Source organism: Mustela nigripes, chromosome 12 (genome assembly GCF_022355385.1).
Source record: "Mustela nigripes isolate SB6536 chromosome 12, MUSNIG.SB6536, whole genome shotgun sequence".
Taxonomy (NCBI): Eukaryota; Metazoa; Chordata; class Mammalia; order Carnivora; family Mustelidae; genus Mustela; species Mustela nigripes.
In genome coordinates, this window is record NC_081568.1 from 104,315,636 (window position 1) to 104,339,514 (window position 23,879).

The following is a 23,879-nucleotide window of genomic DNA, read 5'->3' on the forward strand; positions in this document are numbered from 1 at the left end:
ATTAGATATAGTAGGAAAAAATTTCTATCCATTACCTTTTTTCATTTGATACAATTTTAGTGCACTGTGATTGCTTGAGAGTGGAATAAGTCATCATGTAAATCTAAGGTATTGCTCATAATGATATTCCCATGAGGAATGTCACTTTAACTGTTGGTCTGAAGAAGGGACTGTTCATTCCAAGGGTATTAATCTTGAGCGATAGAAACAAAAAATAGTAATTATATTAGCCTTCAGATACAAAGTTTGAGGACCTGTTTCATTTCTTTAGATATATAGTTCTTTTCCCTTTAAGTAAAAATGAGAGTACCAATTAAAACAAAGATGATTCTGGGATAAGGGAAATCATTATTTTGGTAGCTCTACTTTGATGGCTAGCCATTTTCCTCTTTAAAAAAATTTTACTTTGGATATGTATGTATTTCCTTTCTTTGGTTTTCTCCCTCATAAAATGAAAAATATTATAAAACCATAAGGCTCTTTCCATTCATGACCAATAATTTAATTTTCAGTAAGTAACTAGTCTGTGTTTCAGCAAAAGTGAAATGGAAAGAGACAGGGTGTATCTAAGGAAGCTGATCACTGCTAAATTGCAAACACAGGAATTTTTTTGATATAGTCATATCCCAGGACCTTATCATTCATTTTGGAACTAAAGAAGTTAGATTTTTCCAGCACATTTAATAAAATTATCTCCTGAGAACTGATTTATACTAATACAATGCACACACCAAAAATAAATTTAGAAAATATGTCAACTTAACAGTGAGATATAAAAATATCAGCAAGGATACCAAAACACCATTCAGGAGTTATCATATCTCTTCTTCACTATACAAAGGGGTATGTATGTCACACAGTGAAAATATAAATTAGGGTTTATTGGGGGAAATTTAGAAATGGAGAAGTAGCAGAGCACATGAATTCTTCAAACTCTTATGCCACAAAGAGTCTTACTTATTCAGGGCATACTTGGATTGCTATAGAAATAGTAGGGCTCTTGGAGGAGGGTGATGCTTATGTAATGCTGAACTTATTTATAGGGAGAGGGGGATATGAAAATAAAAGACAAGACAGAACTGTGTCAGAGGACTGGAAACAGAAGAATGGAAATACTAGTACTGAAAAATACAATAACAATGACACATTTGATGGTTGTAGTAGTAGTTTAGACACACCTGAAGACAGAATAAATGTACTGAATGATAGATTGAAAGAAATATGAAAATGAAGCATAGATAAGACACAATGAAAAATTTTAATTTATGAAAAACTGGAATCTCAGAAAAAGAGAAGAGGGACAAGGGACAAAAGCAAGATTTGAACATAATATGGAGAATTTTTCAAAGATGATGAAAGACATCAATGTACAGATTTAAGAAGCCATACAAGCTCCAAGCAGGATAAGATTCCTAAGCACATGATAGTAAAACTTCTGAAAACTAAAGATGACAGATTCTAAAAATAGCTGGGTGGTGGTGGGGAGAAATAATCCAGAATATCTTCAGAAAAGCAACATTACTAAGGGTTGATTTAACAATGAAACAATGAAAGAAGATAGTGGAATGATATTTTTAAAGTGCTGAAAGAAAATATCTTCCAATCTAGAATTTTATACCCTGAAAAAAATATTCTTCAACAATAGAAGTGTAAAAGACTTTAAAAAAGAAAGAGTAGAGAGATTTTATCACCACCAGATTCACCCTAAAGAATATACTAAATGGAATCCTTCAGGGAGGAGGAAAGTGATACCAGATGGAATGTTGGAAATGCAGGAAGGAATGAAACACAATAAAAAGATTCAGTATGTAGGTAAATATAAATGAACACTAACAGTTTAAAATAGTAATAAATTTATATCCATGGGATTTAAAAATATTTATAGAATTAAAATATAATTACAGTAGCATATAAATTGAAATTAAGGTGGTTTAGGGTCTTTGTGTTATCTTGGAAAAATTAAAAATACCAATTTGTATTAGACATTAATGGGTCAAGGATCCATATTGTAATCTCTAGCATAATCATTAAAAAAAATAGTAAAATGTAACTGCCAACCTAATAGTAGAAAATGGAATAATAATAAATAGTCAATCAGAAATAAGGCAAGAAAGAAGAGAAAAAGGAACATTAATCAAAACAAAGTTGGTATAGTTTAATTAATAGCAAAGTACTACTTTATTAGTATCAAAGCATATATAGGCAAAAATCATTATTTGCAGATAGAAGTGACATTTCATTATGATTAAAAATTAATAAAATAAAAAATATATAACTATTCTACATTTGCTGTACCTAATCACATGGCTTTAAATATGTAAATCAGGTATTAACAGACTAAAAAGAGAGACAAATTCATACTTATAATAGATATTTGAACAGGTCTTTCTCAGTTGCTGACAGAAAAAAGCAGACAAAACATTTTAGTAAAGATAAACAAAAATTTGAATAAGATAACTAATAAGTCAAACTTAGTTAGCATATATAGAATGCTGCTGAGAGACTGCAGGACACATATGTTTTACAAGAACACATAAATATTAAAAACAAACAGCTCCCCCAAATTTGGCCAAATAGCCATAAAACAAATCTCAACAAATTTCGAAGTATAACAATATAAATAATTCTTTGGTCCCTATGCAATTAAACTAGAAAGCACCAACAAAAAAATAACTAGGAAATTACCTTGTGTTTTGAAGTTGAGAAAGACATTTTTAAATAATCTCTGGGTCAGATAAGAAATCACAGTGGAAATTCAAAAATATTTTGAAGTAGATAATAATGAAAAACTTTTATATGATACATCAAAATATTTTTTGAAATTAATTTCTTAAATTAATACATTAGAAAAGAGGAAGGTGGAAATTAATGATGTAAGAATCTACCTCAAGAAGGTAGAAAAGTAATTATAAGTTAAAGTCAAAGAAAACTGGAGACAGGAAATAATGAAAAGTGGACATTTATGAGATAGGAAACATCAATAAGACCAAATTTTACTTGAAAAGATTACCAAATGATAACCTCTGGCTGTTATTAAGAAAAGATACAAATAACCGATATCAATAATGAAAAAAAATAGATAGCATTTTAGGTCTTACAAAATTTAAAAGATCCTGAAAGGATATTATGAATAATCTTAATCCAGTTACTTTTTTTTTTTTTAGAGGGAGAGTGAGAGGCAAGGGGCATAGGGAGAGGGACAGAAGGAATCTTAAGCAGGATCCACACCATAAGCTAATGTGGGGCTTGATCTCACAACCCTGAGATTGTGACCTGAACCAAAATGAAGAGTAAGACACAACTGACTGAACAACAGAGGTGCCTCAATCTAATGACTCTTTAATACTTAGGTTAAATAGGAAAATTTTTACAAAATACAACATACCAAATTGCACACAAAAATAACAGAAATTTCAGATAGACACATAACTATTAAATAAATTAAATTACTATTTAAAAATGTTACCCCAAAGACTCCAGGCCCTGATGACTTCAAAAATAAAGTCTACCAAATGCTTAAGGGAGAAATAATACCATCTTCCATAAATTATTCCAGAGAATAGGGAAAGAGAACATTTCCCAATTTAATTTTTGAGGTCACAGTGATGAAACCTGATAAGCATATTGTAAGAAAATAAATTACAGGCCAATTTTTCATGAATACAGGAGCAAAATTCCTAAATAAAGTATTAGTAAATAAATTCCAACATTATATAGAAAGTTTAACACATCAAAACCACTTGCAGTTTTTTCAGAAATTCAAGGTTGGTTTGATATCTGGAAATCAATCACTGTAATTGATATTAACAGAATAAAAGATATGGCCATCACCATAGTTGTATAAAAAATGCTTAATAAAATTTAACATTCATTTATTATTTTAAAAACTTTCTAAGCAAATAGGAATAGAAGGAAACTTCCTTAATCAGATAAAGGTTATCCTCAAAAGAAGGCAGAGTCTTTGGCACTCAGCTCTGGTATCAATCTATTTTTTCCTGATCTAACTCAGACCTGCTAAACCTTTTCCTTGCTCAACTCTGAAAGGGGCTAGAAAGTGAGCTACATACTCAGGTCATCAGATGTGTCTGTCTTCTACATGGGAAGCCAAGTAATAATGAGAAGTTTGCTCTGTGAGAATCAGAGGAGAATGAATGACATGATGTTCATAGCCAATATCCATTAATTATGAGAAGCTGATGTATACATCTTCATATAGATGAGAACACTTGTGTTTCTGAATAAGAAATATATTTCTGAACTCTGTGAAGACCATTTCTCTTCTATTAAGGGAAATTATTTTTTTAGACTGAATGTAATGTGAATACTTGGGCTGTGGTTTTACACATGCTAATATAGTCATTCTCTGATTCCTGTTGGCTCTGTCATTCTTCTATTCCTTTGCTTCTCTCTAAAAATCCAGACATCCCAAAATACTTTGGGTTTTTCAGTGAGCCAGGCTGATTTATTCATATGTACATTTTGCATATTCTGTGACATTTTCCTGGAATAACCTCTCCATCCTCACACCACCTCCACGCCTCATCCATTTGGCAAACTCTTATTTATTCTTCAAAATCCAACTCAAGTATCTTTCCTCTGTGAGGTTTCTCTTCTTTACATTGTCACCATATCTTGCTTGTCTTCTAGAATAGTACTAATCATACTGTGTTAAAGAGTTTAGTTTTGTCTCCTTATTAGATTTTTAATTTCTTGAGAGAAGGTTCTATGTCTTTATATTGTGTTCCTAGTATTTAAGCCCCCCAAAAGTTCATTAAATGAAGGAATGAATGAGTGAATGAATAAACAAACAATTGAATGAATCTACCTCGGTAGCACTCTGTTTCCTATGATCACCATTTGAGTATTCTGCTAAGTACTCATGAACTCATTCTAGCTAGTAATGAAAACTTCTCTGGTTGAGTACATTAAATTTACAAGCAATAATTAACTCTAAGTTGAATTTATAATTGCTTTTATAATACTACTACAATCATGGGCATTCAAAATGCTGAATTCCCAGATGCATGTCACAACCTTAATTTTTAATTTCATCCTGCTCTTAAATAAACAAAAGGGAGAAAGAGTAGAAAGAATTGAAAATTCTGAGGAATAACTTTAATTAAGTATGTAAATAGCTTGAAAAAACATTGTAAAATAAGATTCAATCCAGAACCAAGATAGAGTATTAATTTCTAATTAAGTTCAGTGGTTTAATACCAAAGCAAATAAGCGAGAGCAGAGTTGCCAAGGAAGTAGAAGAACTAGTTCTTCCTACTACTTGCCAGCCCTTTGCACTCATTGCATATATAGGAAGTGACATTACTTATAGTTCCCTGGGGGTAAATGGATGAGGCTGCTTGCTGTTAAAGACCAGATGGGCAGGGGTTCTGGCTGCCCTAGTCTTTCCCTGGCTGTGGTGAGAGTTAAGTCAGGATCTCGTGGCTCATAAACTCTTTGCCGGAGACTGTTGGGGAAACACTGGGGTTTAAGAAAGGGGAGTAGAATGTAACTATAAGGATTTATGGTCTTGGTGCTTAGCCTAGGCTAAATAGGAAGTGTTTGAAGTAAGCAAGAAAGGCATATACTACTTAAATTTCATAGTTAAGATTGTTTAGGCTGGTGATTTTCAACTCTGCTTTAGACTGGAGTCACTTGGAAGCTTTTAAAACATAAAAACACAGCAATACGGAGACCCTACCCTAGTATAGTTAAATCAGAGTCTCTGTGGGGAGGGGTAAGGGATAGAATCAGTATTTTTAAAAAGTTTCCTACCGGTGATTCTAAAATATGTCCAGAGTTAAGAACCACTGACATAAGCAGTGATTGATGATTAAAAATTATTAGTAAGGGACCTAAATTCTGTGTATGTTTTCAAAAAGTTAATAATTAATATATATGTACTTATATATTAATACTTATAAAAATCCATACTTAATTCAACACTTATGCTTCATGGGCTTTTAGGGTAGGATGTTCTTTGTTTTTGTTTTTATTGTTGTAGAAAAATATACACCAGTCGGTAGTTTGTGTTCATTGTAAATTGCAGCCATATTCTTAGAAGGTTACAGCCCTTGGAGTTTTAATCTTCAACTTAATGCTTATGAGATAATGGCAAACATGATTACCAAATTGATCAGGAATAGTAACACTGGAGGTTTTTAAACTAAGCCTTGAAGAAGAGATAGAATTTAGATACACAGAAAAGGTGGAGTGAGATGGGAGTGAGAATCGTAAATGGAGGAACAGCGTGAACTCCCAGGAGGAAGAGGTATAAGAAAATTTCAGAGAAAAGTACTGCAGTGTCTGAGACAGGGGCTCAATGGCAATTGAAATGGCAGCTAAAGCCATCAGTCTCTCGAGGGCAAATGCAGTCCACCTATAGCAGTTGAAAATGGCTATGCCCAGGCTCTGTTGGTCTCTAATGCAATGATGTGTGGAAGTTTGATTGTAGATAGTGTTTAATGAACACTAACTATATGCCAGACACTTTTCCTGAGCGCTTCATGTGTATTAACTAATTTAATCCTCATAGCAATGTGGAGAGCTAGGTACTGTTATGATCCCCGGCTTACAGATGAGGAAATGTGCAGCCTGTAGGTTGTTTTGGGGATGTCTCTATATTTTCTCCATATGTCCCTATGGCTCTGATCCAGAGTCCACACGATGTATTTACTGGGCAATGAATTACATAGTTAAAACAGAAATGTCCAAGGTAGGAATAGAGTAAAAGTGGGTACTTGGAAATAAGGTCAACTAGGGATCAGAAAGTTTGAACTTTTTTCTATAGGTATGAGGGAATTACTGATATTTTTTAAGCAAGGAATGGGATGGTGGAAAATTTTAGTTAAGTAGGTCTGGAAAGAGGAGTAAGGTAGGTTAAGGATAAGGGAGGGTGGGAGGTAAACATTAGGAAGATAATGAAATAAACTAGAGATGACATGATAAAAAGCTAGGTCAGGGTGGTGGTAGTAGTAACAGAGATGGCACAGATGCCAAGTGCCCATTATGAAGGTCCTGGTGACCACAGGGGTAGCCTGAGTGACTGGGTAAGCCATGGGAGGTCAGGGGGACAATCCTGATTAAGGGTAGGTGGTAAACCAAATCATTCCAGCCTGGGATGTGTTATTCTACTTCATATACTAACTTCAAGTTTTAAATTTTATTTTGCATACTTACCTATTTTTGATATGGATGACAATATTTATCTGTATACTCTAATTTCGCACTAGCCCATTACTTAGTAAAAATAGGATATTGACTCTTTATTATGTGTAATTAATATAGTGTTATTTTTATTATTAATATATGTACTATTATTAATAATATTACTTTCTTTAGATTATCAGACCAGGATGAAGAGGGCAAGACCAAGCAGAAGTGTATCATATCTGACCCCTCCTTTTCCATGGTGACAGTTCAACGGGAAGATAGTGGAATAACCTGGGAGACCAATTCAAGCAGGTCTTCCACTCCTTGGGCCTCGGAAGAGAGTCAGACTTCTGGTGTGTGTAGTCTGGAGGGGTCAACTATGAATTCTCCTCCAGGGAATGTTTCCTTTATTGTGGATGAAGTTAAAAAGGCCCGGAAAAGAATGCCCAAGTCAAAGCGTGGCTCACCATCACTGCGTCGGAAAGGCAACAAAAAAAGAAATTCTCTTGAATCTCAAGATGTTCCAGCAAACACAAAAGATAATCCTTTGATTTCAGAAAGCCAGGTACTAAGCACCCAGAAAGAGAAGTCCTTTGCTGGCATATACGATAAAACGAGAAAAAAGAAGACCACCTCAAATACACCTCCTATTACCGGGGCAATATACAAAGAACACAAGCCCTTAGTGTTAAGGCCAGTCTATATAGGAACAGTACAATATAAAATTAAGATGTTTAATTCGGTTAAAGAAGAATTAATTCCGCTACAATTTTATGGAACATTGCCAAAGGGTTATGTAATTAAAGAAATACATTATAGGAAGGGGAAAGAAGCATCCATTAGTCTAGAGCCAGATATGAGCAATCGTGATTCTAATATAGTTTCTCAAACAGGGAGATTAGTAGGCCAAAGCATAGAAGATGATAAAGTAAAACAGCTTGCTTCACCCTGGAAAGCTGCGTTCTCTAAAGGATCAGAGTCCTTGATCTCTTCATTCCGTCATGAAGATGAAAAGAAAATTTATGTTGATTCTCCACAAAAGGCCACATCTGGCACCGACCACATAGCTTCCTCTTTTGCAAGTAATGACACAGCAGAACAGGAAATACAGCTCAGTCCTCCTGAGTCAGTGCCACAACAGCCAGGTGATGAAGCAAAACTCTGTGAAATGGAGCCGTCCTCTCTCACACCTGATACATCTACACCTGGGTTTTTGGAAACAGCAAAGGAAGAATTTGAGCCTGATTCACAAGAAATTGTGACTTCAGAGCATGAATCTTCAGTCTTACCACCTTTAGTGGATGAGGTAAAGAAGGAAGATGTGTATTCTGTTGACCATTCCATTTCACTGGAGGCAGAAAAGGATTCTCTGGAAATAGGTGCACCAGGTCTGGCAGCATCCATCGAGGAAGATTTTGGCCCAGAGATGGAAGAGCTGGACCTGACTTCACCAGAAAGGGCAGAACCAGTCTCTGAACAACAAAACCCTCCTCATCTTGACATCAAAGGAATGGAAGAAGAAAATGTACCTGAGCCAACCATTTCTCTTTCTGAATCTCTAGTGTTAGATGAACCAAAGAAAGAAGAAGTTGAAACTTCTCTGCCGAGAGCTGCTACACCTGAACCCAAAGATTCTAATTTAGTGGAGGAAGAGGTCATAGAACTTGAATACCCAGAGAGTCCATCTATTTCCAAGAAGCCCTTCTCGCCGTATTTGGCCCCTGAAGTGGAGCAGAAAGAAGAGATCCTTTTACCATCACTGAAAACATCCACCAGGAGTGACCATGTCACTTCATCTGAAGAAGAAAGAGAGGAAAATGAGTCTGTTTCTACTGATTCTGCTTTTGTATCAGAGTATTCAGTCCCACAGGATTTGAACCATGAACTAGAGAAGCAAGAAGTTGAGCTAGTTTCTCCATCCACTATAAAAGGTATATCTGAACATCCAATTTTTTCAGAAGAAGAGAATGAGGAATTTGAGCCTTTGGCCTCTGCATCCGAGCGCTCTCTCTCACCATCCACAACTGAGCAGACTTCTGAATGCCAGTCCCCTCTCTTTTCTGCAGCTTTGTCAGAAAGCATAGGCCTGTCCGGAGAAGAGGCTTCAGAAAGTGGATGTTACACACCAGATTCCATATCTGCTTCTGAGTATTTAACTCCATCACAGGCAACAAAAGAGTCACCGATGAAAACAGTTGACCATAAATCCCCATTAAAATCAAAAGGTGTTTCTGAACACGTGATTCTATCAGAAGAGAAAGAAGACACTGGACCATATTCCTTAGATGTGGCTTCTGCATCTGAGCGCTCTTTCTCACCATCCGCAGCTGAGCAGACTTCTGAAAGCCAGGCCCCATTGTTTTCGACTGCTATGTTGGAACAGGCAGTCATGTCAGAAGAAGAGGATCAAGGAAGTGAGCGTTTTGCAGCAGATTCAACCCTGACTTCCCAAAATGCAGTTCCACCAAATGCAACACAGGAACCTCCAAAGAAAATAATTGATGATGTGTCCTTATTAAAATCAAAAGATGTTTCTGAGCATATGACTTTCTCAGAAGAAAAGAAGGAAAGCACTGGATTGTATTCCCCAAATGTGGCCTCTGTTTCTGAACATTCTCTCCCACCATCCACAGCTGAGCAGACTTCTGAATGCCAAGGCCCACTGTTTCCAACCCCTACACTAGAACAAGCAGTGATGTCAGAAGAAAAGGATCTAAGAAGTGAGCGTTTCACAGCAGATTCAACACTGACTTCCCAAAATGCAGTCCCAACAAATGTAACACAGGAATCCCCAAAGAAAATAATTGATGATGTGTCTCCATTAAAATCAAAAGGTATTTCTGAGCACATGATTTTGTCAGAAGAAAAGGAAGACACTGGATTATATTCCCCAAATGTGGCCTCTGTCTCTGAACACTCTCTCCCACCATCCACAGCTGAGCAGACTTCTGGATGCCAGGCCCCATCATTTGCAGCCACCGCATCTGAGCACGTGGTCCTATCAGAGGAGACAGTAGAAATAGAGCGGTACACACCCTCCTCCACCTCGACTTCTGAATTTTCAGTACCACCACATGCAACACCGGAATCACAGGAGGAAGAAATTGTCCACAGATCCCCTTTAAATCTAAAAGGTGCCTCCTCACCTGTGAATTTCTCAGAAGAAGAGCAAGACATTGGACCTTTTTCTCCAGACTCAGCATTTGTGTCAGAATTCTCATTTTCACCCTATGCAACTCAGGAAGCAGAGAAAAGAGAACTTGAATGTGATTCTCCAATATGTTTAACATCACCATCTGAGCATACTATTTTGTCAGATGAAGACACTGAGGAAGTTGAACTTTTTTCTCCAGACTCAGCATCACAAGTTTCAATCCCACCATATAGAATCCCAGAAACAAGGAAAAATGAATTTGAGCATGATTCACTGGTAACTAAAATATCAGCTTCTGGATATTCTTGCCCTTCAGAAGCAGATAAAGAAGACCTCATGCCAACTGCTGCCACACCCACACCTGAGCACCTTGGTTCATCACAGAAGCAACAAGCCAAACCTTCTCCTTCCATGTCTGCTTCTAAAGATTTGATTTCACCATCTTCAACAAATAAAAGAGAGATCACAGAAGTTGAGCCAGATGCTCAAACAATCTCAACATCTATATCTGAATATCTCATTTTGACACAGCAGCAGAGAACTCAAGCATTTTCAGAACCTGAGTCTGAAGACTTGATTTCACCATATTCAACCAGTGAAACAGAGAAGGGAGAAATCCAGACTAGTTCATCAGTAGCTGCAACACCTGTTTTTTCACCTGCACAATCATTTATGGCAAAGGAAGATGCCAAACCTGTTTTGCATTCATCTCAATATTCAGCTTCACCTGATTCAGTCCATGAATTTCAGAAAGAACAAGAAACCAAAGCATCACTCACTCCAAAAGCTGCAAATGAACAGATGGCTTTGTTAAAAGTTAAAAGTAAGGAAGAAACTGTGCCTGATTCTCAAGAAGCTACAGCACATGTATTACGGGATCAAGAAATGGAGCTTCAGCCTCCAAATGTTCTAGGGCCTGGGATGAAATATTCAGTTCTGCCTGACTTGGTAGATGAGCCAAAGAAGGATGTGAAACCCAATTTAGCTCCAACTGTGACATCTGAACTAGAACAGAGAATGTTGTCAGAGAAGGAGCCTGAAGTAATAAAACCATATTCACCTCTAAAGGACACATCTTTATCTGGACCTGAGATCTTATCAGCAGTAAAAATGCAAGTGAAACACGACTCTGAAATAGCTGGTACACCTAGAGTGTTGCATTCAGTTCCATCAGGAGTGCAAGAGGAAGCTAAACATGGGCCACCTGCCCCAGAATTTTCAAAAGAAATAAAGAGAGAAATCGCACCCAGTTGTTCAATAACCACAACATCTATAACTAAGCATGATTCAAGCTTACCCAAGTCAGGAAAAGAAGAAACTCCAACAGGTTTATCTTTCACCACCCCTATAGAACACCCAGTCTTAACAAAAGTAGAAAAGAATGAGTTAGGAAGTGGCTTTCCATCACTGGTGACATGTATAGATGACCATTCACTTCTTAAAGAAGAAAAGATAGCAAGGAAAACTAGTTTTCCCACTGAAACTGCTGCATCTGAACATCCAGCTTGGTCAGAAGAGGAGAAAGAAATTAAATTTGATTCGCCTGCAAGAATATCCTCTTTATCAGAGCATTCTTTGTCCAAGGTAGAAACTGAAGAAATTAAACCTGGGTTGCCAATAACCAAAGCCTCATTGTCTCAGCATTCAGATGTATCTAAGGAAGAGAGGGTGGAAAATGAACAAGATCGTTCCTTTTTTACAGTCCTTGACTCTGAACAACTGGTTTTATCACAGAAAAAGACTTCTGTGTCTGCCTCAGAGGAATCAGGGCCTGAACGTGTCCTTTTGCTCAACCAAGGTGGTGAGGTGAAGAAGAAAGAAACTGAACTTCCTTCCTCACAAAGCGTGTCATCCGCACCCAAACATATAGTTCCAAAAGACAAAAATGAGGAAATTGGAAGTTCTTCTCCTGAGTTGGAAAATTTAGTGTCAGCAGACTTAACTCTGACCCCCAGAGGTAAGAACAGAGAGATAGCAGAGCCATCTTCTACAGCTCAGGAAGATTTCCTGTCAGAAAGACAAGATCTTGCTCTGGCAGAGCTTTCATTGGAACTTGAAAAGAAAGACAAACCACACCAAGTATCAGAATTACCAAGCACTGCGTCAGAATTCACTCGTAGTTTAGGCGAGCAAGATGGATCCATAGATGCAAAACAAACAAAATCTCCCATAACCAAAACAGGAGATTCTGTCTCTGAAATTTCAGAGGTTTCATCATGCCTAAGGGAGGAACCTCAGATTCAAGAAATTAAATCTTTCTCTCCCAAGGTAGTCAGCTTAAGGTCAAAAGAAACATTGATGCATCTAGTTGAAGGAGACAGCCTCGAAAAACCTCAGCCACATACCTTTTCTTTAAAAGGATTATCAGAGAAGTTGAACCATTCGGCTGACATTAAGACAGGAGGAAAACAAGAAATAAGCCCATTACTATCAACAGGAAATTTGAAGACACAAGTGATAGGAGACATTGAAAGGAAACTAAGTGAAGAAACAGATCAACCAGATTCATTCCGTGTGCCCCAGAGTGTAACAGAACCATCAAAGATGGTTTCTTCTGACCTTGTGGAACAAGAGAAGCCCGAAAAAACACTTCATTCAGATCAAGCTGTTAAGTTACCTGATGTAAGTGGGTCTTTTGCAGATAAACAAGGTCTAGGTGTTAAACAATTTTCATTTCTGAAAGAGAGTTTGCCTTTGGAAGAATCAAAATCATTTATCACAACTGAGTTTGCAGACATTAAAGAAACACAAATGCAAGAGGCTCTTTTTGTTCCCAAGAATGAAAGCTGGATGTTGGAAAAGCCAGAAAGGGATCTGGCAAGTCAGCAGGAAGAAGGAATACTGGAATCTGTGGAGCTGGGTTCCTCCGGCAGTAATGATTTGAAGACAGGGCATCTCAAGGCCGCTCTGTTGGATAAAGACCATACATGTGAAACCAGAAAGCAGCTTCTGCCACATTCTGCAGAAGAATCTCCTTTATCATTAGGAGAGCCAGTATGTACTCTCAGTACCTCCAGTGGTGACATAGAGACCTTATCAACTAAAACTTACTCTTCTGAAGAAACAAAGCTGGCTCCCAAACCAAAATCTTTAGTTCCAACTAGAAATGTAGAGATAAATGAAGCAGAGGAGAAGCAGATTCTCCCTTCTGTGGGGAGTGAAAGTTTGATACTGGAGAAAGCAACCCCAGACTCTTCAAGACCTTGCAAAGAAGGCAGCCAGGAAGAAATCAAACCACTTTCTGAAAGAATCCATCAGAAACCAGTGTCTGATCCATCAGTGGGAGAGATCAAATCAGAAACTATTCCCTCTCCCACCAAAGCAGCCCAGTTCCTGGCAGAAGATGCAGAACCTGCGTTGGGCAAAGAAAAAGAAGCACACAGGAGTATATCTCCTTTACCTCGAGAGAAGCCGTTAGAAGAAGCAAAAGTCCTTCACTCAAAGGTCGTAGATGATGTTAATAAGAGAGGGAAGCCAGCATCTGAGGTGAAAATATCCACACCAATAGAACCCCTCTCCTCAATGCAAGAAAATGAAGAATCTCAACTTGCAGAGCCACTTGAGGTGACACAAAAGTTGCCTAAGCAACAGAAGGTGGTTGAGCCAGGCCTTTCTGAGGAGAAAGGGAAGAAAGGAATATTATCTTTCACATCATGGATGTCCAGTTTGTTTTTTGGATCAAGCACTCCAGAGAAGAAAGTTGCTGAAAAAGATTTAGAAGCTCAACCAAGTCCATCTGTAGAAAAATCATCACCTGTGACAGGGTCTGAAAGAACAGCTTCAGCTGACTCTAATGCAACCGAGAAAGCAGCTGATCGTCTGTTACCTGAGGCAAAACTTAAAACTGCTGAAAAATCCAGAGGTACTTCAGTTAAATCTGGTGAAGGCCAAGAGTTTGAAGAAGAAAAACCCACATCTTTATCAAATGTAGAAATTTTACAACAGCCAAAATCCAACTCTGAGGTGTCTAGTGAAGATTATAGGAAAAAAGAAATTCTAGACTATTCAGAGGAAATGGACCTAAACTCAGTAGTTGCTTCTGCTGATGGTGAGAAACATCTTGAAATTCAATCTTATCCTCCCATGGGTGAGAAATCCATTGTGGAAGAAGTGCAAAATGCTGTTCCTCTTCATATCACTGATAGTAAAAGAGCCCAGAAGCCAGAAATTTCTGATCCATCTAAATGGAATGTTTCTACTCTTAAGAAGGAGCCAAGAAGTGATCAAAGAGAAAAATTACTCTTTTCATTTGATGCAGTAGATAAGGTGCCACAACAGCCAAAATCAGCTTCATCTGGCTTCACAAGTAAAAATATCACAGAGGAATCAGAGAAGCCAGAGACAATAATTTTGCCAGTAGAAGAATCTAAATGCAGTCTAATTGATCTGAGTGAAGACAGACTGAAGAAAGAAATGCTAAAACCTACTTCCTTGAAAACTTCTGAAGAGGAAACAAAACTCAGGCCTGTTAGCCCAACTGAGGAGAAAGGTGACTTGATAACCAGATCATATTCTGTGGCAGAAAAGAAGGTGTTGGCTGAAAAGCAAGAAACTGTGGCCCCATTAGAATTTAGAGATAATGAACTAGGGAAGGCACAAACTATTAAATTGGAAGAATCAAAAGCAGTAGCTGTGTTGCAGCAAGTCTCCCAAAATGAAGAGCACACAGAAAGATATACAATAATGAAGCAGGAGAAAGAAGAAAAACCAAACCAGTCACAGGTATTTCCAGACGGAAAGCAGCAGCAAGAAATACAGCCTTATTCTGTGAATGTAGTCAGATCTAAGCCTGAAGAATCAGATATCTCCTTAAGTCCTCCTTTGGATGAAACTCAGCCATTTTCATTAGTTAAAACTGTATCAGCTACTGAAAAATCAGAAACTATGCTCTTGGAGGGTCGCCCAGAAATCAGGGAACCAAGGGCAGTAGGAGTTCAACCACATCCAAGAGAAGAAAGTAAAGTTTTGGTGGAGAAAATCAAGATGTTCCTTCCAGCGGATCTCCCTTATCATGATGAAAAAGATAACTATTCTTCACCTAGGGAAGGAAATCTGATAGTGGAAAAGTCAAGCAGGGATATGGCAAGTCACAATGAAGAAAAGGGACACGTCACAGTGGCAGAGCCATCAAAAGGTGGTTCAATAGATGCCACAAAAGAAAGTACGAAACAAGGATCTCCATCTAAAGAATCTGAAAGGATTTTAGATCATCATTTTGATGAAACAAAGAGCTTAGAAACCCCACCATATTTGTTGTCATCCGTGAAATCACAAACACTTGTTTCAGGAACATCTCCAGAAATGAATGCAGTGAAGAAACAAGAAATACCATGGTCAGAATTGACTCCAGATAGGCATACAGTCCAAACTATTCAAACATCTAAAGATCTAACATCTGAAATGTCTAAGCAATCGGTTCTTGCTTCAAAGCACCATATGGAGGTTGTGGAAGATACCCATGTAAGTGAACCACACTCTTCAGCAAGCAGCAACTATGCTCAGTTTATAAAGAATGCGTCAGCAATCAATGCTGGTAGAATGGTTCCTCATAGAGAAATATCCAAGGAGCCTGAAGACACATATGTAAAAGGGGAAGACTTCACAGTGACTAGTAAGCCAGCTGGACTTTCAGAAGATCAAAAGAGTGCCTTCAATATTATTTCTGAAGGCTGTGAGATATTGAATATTCATGCTTCTGCATTTATTTCTTCAGTTGATCAGGAAGAAAGTGAACAAATGCAAGATAAGTTGGAATATTTGGAAGAGAAGGCTTCATTTAGAACTATATCCCTTCATGACAGTAGTGAGGCTGTTCCTTGCCATAAAACATTAAAGAGTGAGTTAGAAGATTCCGATCAGGTTATATCACTGCAAGAAAATAAACGAAAGGAATCTCTTAACACAAAACGGGAGGTACCCACAGATTCAGAAACTGATGATTTCACCTTTAATCAGCCCACAGCTCCCAGTGATGAAGATTATTTTGAAAAATATACATTGATTGATTATAACATCTCCCCAGATCCAGAAAAACAAAAAGCCCCATGGAAATTAAATGTTGAAGTGGAACTCCCAAAGGAAGTTACACAAGATACTGTCTCTTTCCCAGAAAGATCAGAGGAAGGTGCCCTGGAACATGAATATGACTTGGTGAAGTTAGACGAAAGCTTCTATGGGATGGAGAAGGATTACAGCAAATCATCTCACCCAGAGACCCAGAAGCCTTTGGGTATTCAGCAATCAGCTGACAGAGATGCTTCAAAGAACATAAATAGAGATGTGGACTTAAAGTCACCTGGGATGCCTTTATTTGGTGCAGAAGAAGGAGTTTTGTCACCAACCCAGATCTTTCCTACCACCACTAAAGCCATTAATCCCGAACTTCTGGAGGAGCCACCTGCACTTGCATTTTTATACAAGGATCTGTATGAAGAAGCAGTTGGAGAGAAAAAGAAGGAAGGGGAGACAGCTTCTGAAGGTGACAGTGTGAATTCTGAGGCATCATTTCCAAGCAGGAATTCTGACACTGATGATGGAACAGGAATATATTTTGAGAAGTACATACTCAAAGATGACATTCTCCATGGCACATCTGTATCTCAAAAGGACCAAGGCCAAGGCCTGGAAGAAAAAGGAGTTGGTAAGGATGATTCATACAAACTGATAGCTGCAGAAGGGGAAATTTGGGGGAGGTTTGGAACTGTTTTGGGGGAGAAGAGTCTGGAAGAGGAACAGAAAGCTACTTACAGGGAAGAAGAATCAGTTTGCCATGTGGAGACCCTTGACATTGAAGCTATGCAGGGGAAAGCTCCCATCACTGAGGAAGTCACTGTGGTTACCCAGAAGGTAAGCTATGCGGTTCCATTTGAAGACACCCATCATGTCCTGGAGAGAGCAGATGAAACGAACAGTCAGAATAATGAAGCAGCAAGTGCAAGTCCAGAAGTCAATCTGAACGTCCCAGTACAAGTGTCCTTCCCAGAGGAAGAATTTGCATCTGGTGTAACTTGTGTTCAAGAAACACTGCAAGAAGAATCTAAAATAATGGTCCCATCTGAGCAAAGTGAAGACAGACTCCGCAGTAGCCCCGTTCAGGATGAGTATGAATTTGCTGAATCCCTGAATTATGAAATGGTTGCTCAGGACACTTTATCAGAGGAACTGTATTCAGAATCCACACCAGAAGATGTGTTATCTCAAGGAAAGGAATCCTTTGAACATGTCAGTGAAAATGAATTTGTGAGTGAGGTGGAACAAAGTATGTCTGTTGAACAGAAAGAGTTGGGTGGAGAGAAAGCAGAACAGGAACAATTATTGTCAGAGTCAGCAACTGAGAAAGAACAAAAGGAACCGAAAAAGTCCCAGATCGACACATACTGTTACACTTGCAGAAACCCAATTTCTGCTGTTGATCAGATGTTTGGCATGCACAAAGACCATGAGGTTGCAACGCTAGATACAGCTATAAATGCTGTAAAGGTAAAAAATATTTTAAAGTATATAAGTACATAATAATAATATGTTTAATTTCTTTTCATATTTTCTCAATTTAAGAAATGACTGATATTTGATATATTCATATTTAGGGATAATAGTCTGAAAGAAAGATAAGAATTCTTCCCTAGGCATTTAGTTAACATCAATTTGACAAATGTTTATTGGGTATACACTATGTACCAGGCATTTTTCTAGGTTCTGGCAATAACAATGTTCTGGCAATAACAGTGTAAATAACACAGGGTCACAAACTTTGAGGTGTTTGAACTTATGACACTAGCCCTTAACATTATCCAAAAAAGCCAAATAATTTTATTTTTATTTTTTAAAGATTTATTGATTTATTTGAGAGAGAAAGAGTGAATGAGCGAGCGAGCGAGAGAGAGAGCAAGAGCACAAGCAGTTGTGGGACAGAGGGAGAGGGAGAAGCTGAGCAGGGAGCCCGATGTGGTGCTTGGTTCCAGGACCCTGGTATCATGAGCTGAGCTAAAGGCAGGTGCTTAACCGACTGAGCCACTGAAGCACCCACGCCAAATAATATTACATTGAAAAATATGCTTTTTTGAGCATAGAACACAATTTATTTTCTATTATCTACCACTATCATTCTTTAAAAATACACATTTACATTACATTGAGCAATTTCATTGCAGGTTTTATAAAATATTCAATACAGCCATTTTAAATTTTGGTTTTTTCCATATTTCCTCTGGGTATGAAATTGATATTAAAAATGATCTTCTTTCTATGTCTATAGACTCCCAATGTTAAAATGTTAAAAGTTAGTCACAACACAAATCGTTTTGCATGTTATTATAAATACTCTACTTCCCCAGGGATACTACTAGAAGTCAAGCATTTGGTCTTTGAGATTCTTATGTTCTTTCAGTAGCCTCCTAACTCGAATTCCCACCTTTCTCACTTTAAGCCATTCTCTAACACATTAGCCAGAATGATCTTCAAATGCAAGTATTCACAAGAATTGAGTACTTATTATGTGCCAGGCACTGTTTTATGTTCTTTATATAGAAGATACATTTTACTCCTCATAACAAGCCTGTCATCATCACCAATTTGCAGATAATGAAACGGGCACAGATAGATTAAGTGATTTGCGCAGAGTCATGGAAGACAGACTAAGATTGGTACCCAGGTCTATCTGATGCCAGAGCTCATGCTCTTAACTGTATATCCATACTGCTTGGCCCAGTGCCTTGTTAATGGTACAGCTTGCAATATGATTATTCAGTTAGGTCACTGTTAAATAATGGTTAAGCTCATTTTGATTTCAAAAAAATGACAGAATCTTGGCATTTTTTCCCCCAGAAAATTAAATCTTCTAAATCCTGTAACATTTGTTTTGTTTCTCCAGGATGAAATTTTTTTGAAACTTTACCTGGTAATGTTTGGGGGTAGAGGATGGAGCATTTTTTTTTTTTTTTAAATGAACTCTCGGGCTTTTGGATGCTTTAACACTGGTGAAATGTGCCCTATTCTGTGATGACAGCTGTTGTGTTAACTGACAAGTACTGGGCGCTGTCAGCAGAAAGAAGACTCGATTTTTTTCAGCTTTCTTAATTATGTTTTATTCATCTCTGAGTTTAAGAAGTTAAAAAAACAATTCTGTCTAAATATTATCAATGTAAAGCAAATTTCAAAAGCAAGGAGATATGTCTCCTGATTTAAAACTATTTTCAAGTTTTTTCCCCCTGATCTTCTCTAAGCAGTATAACCAAAAGAAGAAAGAAAAAAGTGGAAAACTAAAGCCAAAGAGAGCTGCTTCATTTCGTTAAATCAACTATGAAGATTAAGAGTTGGTTGGCAACTCTTAAAAATTAGAGATCAATTTAAAGAGTTATATAACTTGAGAATTCTCTAGCATCTTGTGAGGAGGCCATTTGTGATTATTCAGGAATTGGTGGCTGCATTCAGGATCATCCAGGTTTTTACTTCTCCTCCTCTGCCATTCCCACTGTGGTGGCTTATTTTTTGTCATTGATTTTCTTCCTTCACTCTCTCCTTCTTTCTCAGCATTTATTGACCTCCCATTCCATGTGCTAATAATCATTGGGAATGAAAACAAAAAGAAAGGAAGATGAACTTGCGGCTCCCCCCAAATCAATACAGCATTGTGGGAGCACAGTGTTCTGCAAAAGGAACCTTTTGGGAGTGTGCAAAATGGTGGAGTAGGACTGAGAGGGATAACTGGCAGTAAGAGAGAGTTTTTTCATCAATCAAGGGTATGGAGGACATTCTAGAGATAGGGAATGCCACATGAAAAAGCACATAGATGAGAAAGAGTTCAAGGAAAGATGGGGCTTGGGAAAAACAGGCAAGGGCTATAGAGCAGGCCCCAGATCCTGAAGGGGCTTCCCTCATTCTGTGGATGGTGAAGATTCTGAAGGGGCTTCCCTCATTCTGTGGATGGTGAACGAGGCAGCTGAAGCTCTGTTATTTTTGTTGTTTTTTGTTATGTTTAGTGGGATGGATTACAGCTGGGTTTATAACTATGGCTAAGATAGCTAACATCTTCCCCCACCCTCCATACATTTTCTAGTTGGCTATCACTCCTTGAGTGTTTTTAACCCTTTGAGGGTTACTAGAACCTTTAGGTCTCTTTGTAGACAGTTTTTATCATTTAATATGCTAAACTTCTGGCCTGGTGACATTCTGATCCCCTTCTTGGGGTGGGGATCCAGACATATCTGAAGCTATTGGTACAACTGTGAGGAGAATATTTGGATATGCTGGACCAGCAAAAAGTCTGCAGTCTTAGATGACAATACGTAAAAATCAAGGCTTACTAAAGAGAAAGAATTCAAATCCATAGTTTACTAAAGCAGGTACGCTTTGAACTTACCCACTCAACACGAAGTCCTTCCTCTTTCATGAGAAAATAAACTTTGTCTTGATCTCACTCTCAAACCTCCTAATTGTTTATCAGATAGAATTATCTATAGTCTGTTTAGATGAAGCAGCAAAGAAAATTTAAAGACTGATTTGTTAGTAGACACGATACAGTAAATCTCTGCTAAGCATACTAAATTTATAAGGAAATTAGAGCTCCCTGCTTGAAATTCTTTTCCCAAATGTCATATACTAAGCATATCTTAATTTTTTTCTTCAGGTCCAATTAGCAGAATTTCTTGACAATTTACAAGAAAAGTCCTTGAGGATTGAAGCCTTTGTTAGTGAGATAGAATCTTTTTTTAATACCATCGAGGTAAGTTACCATATCCATTTTACTTCGACCTGGTTTGTTCGTGTCATTACAAGGAAATGATTCTGAGACGGAAGAATCTGAATTAGGGATTGTGTGTGCATATGTGGTTTGCTTCTGTTGGTTTTGTTCCATTAAAAATGAAGGTCTTTAAAATCTTCCATCTGTGTGTAATCAGTGAAACTACTTCCTTTCTAAAGATAAACGATTTGCCCTTGAAAAGATATATCCATCTATTGGGTGTTAACTATGATAGGACAAATGCTTGGCATGCTTTATCCAATTTAATCCTTATAATAACCATACAAGACAGGTGTCATTAATATTGTTCCTATTTTATAGATAAGACACTGAGAGTTAAGTGTATTACCCAAGGTCATAATAAGTTGACAGTAAGTTGAGAGCCAAAATCTGAATCGATCTGAGTTCTTATTTGCTCCTGTCCTTTACCAACTTGCTCTTCAGAAATGCTCAAAGCCACTGCCCAGTGTCCCATGCCCAGGACAAATGGGTGTCTCTTGTAGTACCATTGCCTATGATGAGTGCATGCCCTCCTAGCTGCCGGCCCTTGCTCCCTCCGCAGTGAAGGGAGGTGGGGCGCCATGCTCCATCCATATGTAGAGATGGCCCAGGCATCCTCACTCGTCACCCAGGAGTGGCGGATGGGTCCCCTGCAGAAGGCTGCTGCATAGTTTCCCTATCACTAGGGCAACTCCTCGTCCTAGTTTGCTTGAGGGGGAGTCTGCTCAACTCCTGTTGTAGATCAGCTAATACCTGCTAATTATTTCTAGTATCCTCCAACAAATATCTGTTTGAGTGAGAATGACTAGGCATCTGGATTTGTCCAGGTGGGCAATAAAGTTTCTCTTAACTGTGGTGGAAATCACCCCCTTGCTGGAGAGCCCTTGTGGATGCACCTCGCTGTCCAGTATCCAGCTGCTACCTCCCTCATTCGAGAATTTTCATGGAGTGGCGAAAATGGCAGTAATGAATGGGGACCTTCATTCACTGTGATGCCCATTTTCAGTTTAAGCCTGCACGAGTGCAAGGGAGCGAGTCTTCCACACAAATCTCTCTCTCTCTCTCTCTTTTTTTTTTTTGTTGTTTTGTTAACTAAATCCTTCCTGATGATACTCTTAGATGGTGAAGTTTACTGCAAAGTGAACTATGGCAAAGAGGGTTGGTAGATTGGAAACTTAGACTGTGCCCATCATCTGTGATTCTTTTATCAGGAGACCAGAGGTCAATTATTTGAAAGGCTGATATTTCATTTAAGAGAAAAGAAAAGAAAAAAGACGTGAAAACAAGACTTCTTGTTTCATTCAGAAATTTTTTTTTCCTTTTATTTATATTTTAGGAAAACTGTAGTAAAAACGAGAAAAAGCTAGAGGAACAGAATGAGGAGATGATGAAGAAGGTTTTAGCACAGTATGATGAGAAGGCCCAGAGCTTTGAGGAAGTGAAGAAAAGGAAGATGGAGTTCCTGCATGACCAGATGGTCCGCTTTCTGCAGAGCATGGACACGGCCAAGGATACCTTGGAGAGCATTGTGAGGGAAGCAGAGGAGCTTGATGAGACCGTTTTCCTGACTGTAAGCACCAGTTAAAACAGGACCAGACACCCTGCATCTGTTTTCCTCACCTAAGTCTATACTTTGGAATTCACCTTTCAATATTTCCCAAGATTTCTCCATAGGGTTTATATAATTCTGATACTTAAAAATGATTAGGGCATGCCTGATGCCTATGGAAAAGGCCAAGAAAATCCTTAAAGTCTTTTTTTTTTTTTTAGAAGATTTTATTTATTTGTCAGAGATGGAGAGAACACAAGCTGGGGGAGCAGGTAGGGGGAGAAGCCGACTCCCTGCTGAGCAGGGAGCCTGATGCGGGGACTTGATCCCAGGACCCCGGGATCATGACCTGAGACGAAGGCAGCTACTTAACCGACTGAGCCATCCAGGCATCCCAAATCCTTAAAGTCTTGCCACCCAGTTAAGGGACACATGGGAGTTAGGTTAGGTATGATCCATTCACTGTCACGTGGATTGGTCACCTTCTCAGGGGGAAGGAAAGCAGCCTGAAAACCTTACTTGGGCTTTGCTTTCGCTCTGGGTACCAGCCTAATCTCCAGTGTCTGGTGTCCTCATGCTGGCCTCTGGGTTCATCCTTTCCACCCCTACTCCCTAATCTGAAGTGCCATCTCAGAAGGACCATTCCCTCCAGGCTTCATCAGGTGGCTGTGGGTAACATTCCAGTACACCTGCAGCATGCCAAAGGATGACATAATGTGATGCCTCTCTCAGGTAACACATCGATATTTTTACAAGGATCTTCCTAGGGACCAGATTCCCTAATTCAAACATATCTTATGGACCAAGAGTCCCTTGGGTGATCCTCAAATGGCACCAACAGAGGCAGCTCTTTGCTCTCTTTCTTCTCTAGAACATTCAGGAAGATACTGGTTCTGCATGGAACCTGATTTAAAGAGGGGTAGTGTAGGCCAGTCTTGCACCTAATTGTCCCACTGGCGGAAAGCACCATCTTATGATGAGTGGGGACCTCCCTTTCAAAGCTCCCCAGTCCTCCCAGCTCTCTAATAAAGTCTGGAGATAGAATAAGGCGAAATGGAATAATATTAGGCTTCTGATTTGGGGATCCTTCCAGCCAGGACAAATCTGAGTGAGGTGGACATGGCAACCTCAAGAGAGAATGAAAATCATTCAGTCACTTTGTACTTAAGGCAAAGGTTGGTCTTTGGAAATTGGGCAGCTCTTGTGAAGTCTAACATTAATGAGGTTCTTTGCGTTCCCTAAGAAACTTGCTTTTGTTTAATAAGAATATTTTCTTCCTAGGACAAATT

At 38.4% G+C, this 23,879-nt stretch overlaps 1 protein-coding gene across 1 annotated transcript in view; it reads left to right on the forward strand.

Annotated features, from left to right (window-relative positions):
* CMYA5 (cardiomyopathy associated 5) overlaps positions 1-23,879 on the forward strand; it is an 88,865-nt gene that overhangs the window by 26,373 nt on the left and 38,613 nt on the right. Inside the window, exons 2-5 of the mRNA XM_059416655.1 lie at positions 7,339-9,436; positions 9,716-17,782; positions 20,928-21,023; positions 22,378-22,611. Of these exons, the coding sequence (XP_059272638.1) occupies positions 7,339-9,436; positions 9,716-17,782; positions 20,928-21,023; positions 22,378-22,611 (10,495 nt within the window). The remainder of the gene's footprint in view (positions 1-7,338; positions 9,437-9,715; positions 17,783-20,927; positions 21,024-22,377; positions 22,612-23,879) is intronic.